The sequence below is a fragment of the Chiloscyllium plagiosum genome, chromosome 16, assembly GCF_004010195.1.
Source record: "Chiloscyllium plagiosum isolate BGI_BamShark_2017 chromosome 16, ASM401019v2, whole genome shotgun sequence".
Taxonomy (NCBI): domain Eukaryota; kingdom Metazoa; phylum Chordata; class Chondrichthyes; order Orectolobiformes; family Hemiscylliidae; genus Chiloscyllium; species Chiloscyllium plagiosum.
Window position 1 is genome coordinate 51,999,944 of NC_057725.1, and position 7,749 is coordinate 52,007,692.

The window sequence follows — 7,749 nt, forward strand, 5'->3', positions numbered from 1 at the left end:
CCATGCTTCAGGCTCACTGCCTTTATTCCTGATGAAGGGCTTTTGCCCGAAGCTTCGATTTCGAAGGTCCTTGGATGCTGCCTGAACTGCTGTGCTCTTCCAGCACCTCTAATCCAGAATCTGGTTTCCAGCATCTGCAGTCATTGTTTTTAACCTACCTAATGCATTGGTGAGGCCATACCTGGAATATTGGGTGTAGTTTTGGTCTCCTTATCTGAGAAAAGATGTTCTTGCTATAGAGGAAGTGCAATGAGGGTTTACCAAATTGATTCCTGGGATGGCAGGACTGACATATTGGGAGAGATTGAGCCAGTTAGAATTATATTCATTACAGTTTAAAAGAATGAGGGGAATCTAATAGAAACCTCCAAAATTCTAACAGGGCTAGACAGGTTAGATGCAGGAAGGATTTTCCTGATGGTGGGCGAGTCCAGAATTAGGGATCATAGTTTAAGAATAAGTGCTAAATCTTTTAGATTGAGATGAGGAAAACTTTCTTCACCCAGACAGTGGTGAGCCTGTGAAATTCACTACCATAGAAAGTTATTGAAGCCAAACATTAGGTGTTTTCAAGAAAGGAATAGACATAAGTCTTGTGGCTAAAACTATCAAGTGATATTGGGGAGGGTGAGATTAGGGTATCGCACTCAATGATCAACCATGATCATACTGAATGGCGGAGCAGGATTGAGAGGCCAAATTAAAAGCCCCAACATTTCCTTACAATGAATCTTTCTAAACTCCATTGAGTACAGACTCAAGAGTCCTCAATTGTCCCTCATGATTAGTCCTTTATCCCTGGGATCATTCTTGCAAATCTCCTAAGGACACCCTCAATCCTTCACCTTCAAAGAATTACATACATAAAGTCCTCATTATTTGAGCAGCTCCTTAGATGTAAACAGTGAATACATTATCCTCATTATTTCTTCTAAAACATATTTCATTTCAGACTTCTTTGCATTAAATTTTAACTTCCAGCTTCACTACAGCTTGCTCAAAATCAGTTCACCACACCACACTCTATCCACTACTAGGAGAAAGTGAGGACTGCATATGCTGGAGAGTAGAGACAAAAAGTGTGGTGCTGGAAAAGCACAGCTGATGAGGCAGCATCCAAGGAACAGGAGAATCGATGTTTCGGGCATGAGCCCTTTATCAGGAATGAGGCTTGTGGGCCAAGGGTGCTGAGAGATAAATGGGATAGGGGTGGGGCTGGGGACAAGGCAACTGGGAATGCAATAGATAGAATGAAGGTGGAGGTGAAAGTGATAGGTCGGAGAGGAGGGTGGAGCAGATAGGTGGGAAGGAAGATGGATAGGGAGGACCATTCAAGAGGGTGGTGCCATCCACTACTAACCTTATTTGGTGTCTGCACATAACTTTGGAAGTCTATTGCTATCCTCCTCAGTATTAAATTCAGCCTCTGAATTTATGTCCTGAATACACAAATCCAGATCATTATTAAGTGAGTAAACTGTCTTGGAGAGAATTTAAAGAAACAGGAATTACATTGAAATGCTGAAGTGCACTAATGTCACCAAGTAGCTGTGTTAAGAGATAAGGTTCGTAAGTGTCTATTGATGTGTGGTTTCAGAATACAAGAGAGAAACTACAGTAGTATGAGTATTTTTCATCATCTTGGAATTTTAAACCCAGGACACCAACAACATATTTACACTAGGTTACTTGTTTAACAAACAATCTTATTGACAGAGATTAAGGGGATTCATTGAATTGAGACAGTAGCATACATGAACCTGATGCCACTTTCCCTGCACCATCTTTTTAAGTTTTAGTCAATAAGGCTCATGGTCAATATTTTCATCTGACATCAGTTGAGACCCCTAAATAATGACTATGATTAGGCCACATTCCACTGTCGCAGAAGTTAATCCAGCTACAGGTCAGCCTTCCACCACATAGTGAAGAAGGCAGCTAGCACCATGCAATTAGTTTGTCAGCACCAGCATTTTGGGGGTGTAGGGGAGATTTGTGTAAAATCACTATCCAGAACTCCTACTAATTGGAGATGAAAGTGGAGACAGCCTAATAATTATCCACTTCCAAAAATCATGCAAAGGATGCAATGCAGACACAAATGGTATTGAGACTCAAAAGTGGTTCTGAATTTCAGGAATATAAGGCTAGAATATTCCTAGCCTTGCTAAGATAGCTTTTTGACAGTAGATAGGCAATGTCTAGTATCTTAAGAATTAGTGTTTGATTTTTCAAAAAAAACATATATTCCTTTAATGCAACAATATCCAACAGGAAAATTGAAAGAGTCATGGCTAACAAGAGAAGCTAGAGGTTGTTTCAGTTCAAAGCAAGAGTCTGATGAAGTTGACGGAAAGATTTGTAAGCTGAGGATTTGGAGAATTTTAAAATTATGTAAAGGACTACCAAAAAAATGATAAAGAAAGAATAGAGCTTGTTGTAAAATAACAAGATAAAAATGTATTGGAAAAGAGTTTAGAGATATGTAAAATGATAAGGTTAGCAAGGACAAATGTCAATCCAATACAGGCAGGAACAGAAGAATTTATGATAGGAAATAGAAAAATGACAGAGAAGCTGAGTAAGCACTTTGTGTCTACCCTCATGGAGGAAGACATAAAGTATCTCCTTGGAATAATCATGATGCAAGGATTGGGAAAGAGTGTGGAAATGAAATAAATCTATGTTAGTTAGATGAGTCAGACTGAAGAAATTAATTGGATGAAAGTTGACAAATACTCAGGACCTCAATGGCCTTCATCCTAGAGTGTTGAAAGGAATGCCTACTCCTACACCTATGTTTCTAAGACTCTAGCCACATTTCCGTAAGGACCAATACACCTTAAACATCTTCTAAAACACACACAACAGGACCAGAACAGATAGAACAATTAGACTAATTTGTTTGCAAGTTAAGAAAACGCTAATGTTTTCCAAGCACAGAATTCTAAAGGTATGAAACTAAACAAGGGGCCAATGAAATGGCCACACCTAAATAACTGTGGATCAGGATTACAATCTGAAAATTATGGTTAGTTTTAGTATTGAAATAGGAAGTATTTATTGTACTTTCGAATGAACAATTGGTATCATTCAGACTGTAGACTTATTGGTATCTTGTTTACCATTCAGACTGTTATCATTTCCATTGTTTGTTGAATATCTTATCTTCCAAAGAATGAAATTAATAATGCGAATTCTGTAATAAACAGGAAGTTGACACATTAGGTTTTGGCAGCAAGCTTGATCAGTATCTCATATTTTTACAGAAGCAACTAAAGCTCAATATTTTTAGCAGAAGATTACAATAGATTAACTGCCACTCATCTACTGAGCAGTTTCATTATTTTATTAGTTACTCACTTTCTAGTCACTAGATTATTATGAGACATTTCACAAACTTCCTGTCAATATACAGTGCTCAAATATTTACACCCTCATTGACCACTTCGTGGTTTTATTTGTTTATTATGTAAACATTCAGATCATTCATTATGACTGGGTCTCCCAATTCCTTTATCCATTCCACACTCAACACATGGATGAGGAATGGAAATAAATTGCAAGTGATCAACAAAAGAAAATACACAGCTCAGGAGAGGAGACATTGCAGTAACAACTTTTCTGTGATGGAAATAATTCTAAAAGAACTTGATGGTTTAATTATATTTAAAAATCCTTTTGTATGGAGTGAGTAAATGTTTTGAGATCCTCTACCAAACTTAAAATGCATTACAACACAGTGAAGTTTACCAGTGGTAACATCAGCATAAAGGTGAATTAGTAGATGTTCTTTACTGATCAGTTCACTGGTCAAATAGGTGGAGAGGGTGGTTACCACTGTTAGTTTAAGTTTGTACTGTCATCCTTGAGTACTCTGTTCAACTTCATATCCAAAAGAATCCCAGAAATTACTCAATTCTGTCTGACGGTTTGGATATTTAAATAATTGTACAATTTATTTAACATCAGTACCTTGTTGCTTTTGAAATTTCTTTCAACTCATTGTCATATTTTCTTTCCGAAAGTTTTAGGTGCTGTATGTATTTGTCAAAGATTTCTTCGCGGGCTTGAATTCCAAAATACAAATTGTGGTTATCTTCTTTTCTCTGAGGTGAAAGAAAACAATCTTGCATTTTTAAACTTGACTCTGTTACATTTCAGATATCAGTCTTTAATCAAAGGCTACACTAATTACTTAAGAATTATTTTTTCCCCCTGAATCCTCACCCTAGCGCTATTCTCCACTGAATGTTATCATGTACCTTGATTTATGACCAGAGTGATAAAGCTGGGAAGTTTGTGCCAATGGGGATTCATTGATTCTTTTGGAGGTGTGTTACTTTTGGTTTCATCAACTAGTTCTCTACCATCTCTAAGCTAGAAATCTGTAATCTGCTAACACTTCAATGGATTAGTAACTAACCAAATGATTAAATAAATAATTTTGTTAATAGACACAGCAAGGTACATGGTGTACTATAACAGTAGCATATGGGAGTTTGTGCAGAGTGTGTGAAAACTAAGACTGCTACACCTCAGCTTGTTGAACTAAAATTTGAGCTGCAGACATTTCTGGGCATTAGAAAAGGATTGAGTTTTCTGGATACTTTGGTCCTGGTTTCCCTCTTTGCAGTGTGAATCAAAGGGCAAGTGGTTATGCACTTCAAGGTATCTCACTTCCCCCTAACCCCCACAAAACCCTCCTATTTATTGTATTGCCTTACTTTATTTGCCCTCCCAAATAGATAACCTCACACTTCTCTGGATTGCTGGCCATTCCATTCCATTCCATTCCATTCTGACATTGCAATTTGGCCTCAATCTCCTGGCAGAGTGAAACTACTGCCTGCCATGCAAGTACTATGTGGGGACTGAGGCTGGCAGGTTAAACGGCTAGCCTCCATTCATAGAACCATAGAGAAGTTACAGCACAGAAAGGAGCCATTGAACCCAGCATGTTGCAACAGTTAAATAAACTAATTGCCCATTGTAATTCCACTTACCAGCAGCCAGTCCATAGCCTTGTAGGTTAGATCAAATGCAGATCCAGGTTTCTTTAAATGAGTTGACGGTTTTCACCTGAACTCCCAAAATGGGCAGCAAGTTTTAGAAACTCACTACTCTCAGGGTGAAAAGGTTTATCCTCACATATCCTCTAATTCTTCAACTAATCACCTTAAAGCTGTGCTCCCTGGTAATTGACCACTCTACTAAGGATGCAGGTCTTCATTGTCTACTGTATCCATGCCCCACATCTCACAGTATTTTGCACACCTCAATTAAGTCTCTCCTCAACCTCCTGTGTTCTAAAGAAAACAACTCCAACCTATCAATTTTTTCCTTAAAACTGCAATTTTCAAGCCTTGGCAAATCTCACTCTGGAGCATTCTGTCATGTGGTGACTAGAACTGTACACAAAACTACAACTGCAGCACACCAGAGTCTGATATAATTCCAGCTTTATATCCATGCTTTTGTGTTCAATACCTCACCAAATGAAGTAAAGCATCCCATATGTTTTCTTTACCACCTTATCCATCTGTCCTGCTATCTTCAAGGACCTGTGGTTATGCACTTCAAGGTATCTCACTTCCCCCTAACCCCCACAAAACCCTCCTATTTATTGTATTGCCTTACTTTATTTGCCCTCCCAAATAGATAACCTCACACTTCTCTGGATTGAACTCCATTTGCAATTTTTTCGCCCACTCAACCAAACCATTGATCTCTTCCTGCAATTATAAAGTCATTAACAGCCCCACTCTTCACTATCAACTATTGGAGCCAATGTTATGATTTCTCCAAATTTAGCAAACATACCTTCTACATTCTAATCTAAATTATTAATATATGCCACAAACAGCAAGGGATGTAAAACGAAGCCCTATGGAATGCCATTGAAAACCTCATTCCATTTGCAAAACACATCAACTATTACTGTTTGTTTACTGTCATGGAGCCAATTCACTAAATTCCCTTGTATCCTAAGAGTTTTAGTTTTTCTTACCAGTCTGTAAAGTGAGATCTTATCAAATGCCTTACTAAACTCCACATAGACAACATCCACTGCACTATCCACAATCTTCCTTGATATTTGTTGAAAAAAAAATCAATTAAATCAATAATACACAACCTTCCCATAACAAAACCATGCTGATTATACTGATTAATCCATGCCATTCTAAGCAACAGTTAATCCTATCTCGCAGTATTGATTCCAGTCTTTTGACCACTGCAAAGATCAGACTGACTGACCTATAATTATTTGACATATCCCCTGCATCCTTTACTAACTTCCAATCCTCTGATAGCTTAGGATTGGAGAATGATCCTCAGAGCATTTGTTATTTCTGCCCTGGCTTCCTTTAGCAGCCTAGGATGCAAATCATCTGGCCCTGGTGGTTAATACCTCCAATATTTCCCTTTATTGTGCTTTTTTCACATTCATTTCATTTCATTTCACAATCCTCCTCTTTAACTAAAAGGTCAAAATCATTATTCCCCTCTGTGAATATAGAGAAGATGTATTCATTTAGGACATTTCCTCATAATTTGCATCAAAACAGAAGTTATCATGTATACCTCTAACAAGCCAAACCATTTTCTTAATCATCATTTTGGTCTTCATTTACTGAAAAAATATCTTTGGAGTTTCCTTAATATTTCCAGCCTTTTTGTTTACTCTCTCTTTGCTTTCCTAGCTTGCTATATGACTTCACTCCCTGGGAATGGAGGGTTTGAGTTATAAACATAGGCTGGAAAGACTGAGACTTTTTTCACTGAAGAGTGGGAGGTTAAGGGGTGACCTTACTGAGGTCTGCAAAATCTTGAGGGGCATAGATAAGGAGAATGACATGGGCCTTTTCCCTATGGTGGGAGGGTTCAAAACTAGGAGGCATATTCTTAAGGTGAGAGGAGAAAGATTTAAAAAGGACTTGAGGGGCAACGTTTATACAGAGACATTGGTCTGCGCATGGAATGAACTGCCAGAGAAAGTGGTAGATGCAGGTACAGTTACAGTGTTTAAAAGACATTTGGATAAGTTCGTAAGTAGGAAGGATTTGGAAGAATATCAGCCAAGCACAGGCGAGTGGATCTAGTTTAGTTTGGGAACGTGGTCAGCTTGGATTTATCCTGTATGCTTCTGAATTTTTTTTAATGTATTGATTGGACATAAGCATCAGTAGCTGGGCCAGCATCTAGTTCCTTGAAAAAGTGGTGATTAAATACTTTCTTGAACCATGTGACCAATGGAGTGCCACAAGGATCGGTGCTGGCTCCTCTTCTTTTTGTCATTTATATAAATGATTTGGATCTTTGTGAGCATAAGAAGTACAGTTAGTAAGTTTGCAGATGACACCAAAATTGAAGGTATAGTGGACAGCGAAAAAGGTTACCTCAGTTTACAACAGGATCTTGACCAGATGGGCCAATGGGCTGAGAAGTGGCATGTGGAGTTTAATCCACATAAATGCAAGAAGCTGCATTTTGGAGAAGCAAATTTTAGCAAGACTTATACACTTAAAGGTAAGGTCCTATAGTGGACAGCGAAAAAGGTTACCTCAGTTTACAACAGGATCTTGACCAGATGGGCCAATGGGCTGAGAAGTGGCATATGGAGTTTAATCCACATAAATGCAAGAAGCTGCATTTTGGGGAAGCAAATTTTAGCAAGACTTATACACTTAAAGGTAAGGTCCTAGGGAGTGTTGCTGAACAAAGAGACCTTGGAGTGCAGGTCATAGC

General features: G+C 38.3%; 1 protein-coding gene across 2 annotated transcripts in view; it reads right to left on the reverse strand.

Annotated features, from left to right (window-relative positions):
- Positions 1-7,749, reverse strand: part of LOC122557905 (anoctamin-9-like) — a 130,459-nt gene that overhangs the window by 92,980 nt on the left and 29,730 nt on the right. For both annotated transcript variants that reach the window (XM_043706111.1, XM_043706110.1), the window contains exons 4-5: positions 3,976-4,109; positions 3,126-3,199 (exon numbers count right to left, since the gene is read on the reverse strand). In XM_043706111.1, coding sequence (XP_043562046.1) covers positions 3,126-3,199; positions 3,976-4,109 — 208 coding nt within the window. The remainder of the gene's footprint in view (positions 1-3,125; positions 3,200-3,975; positions 4,110-7,749) is intronic.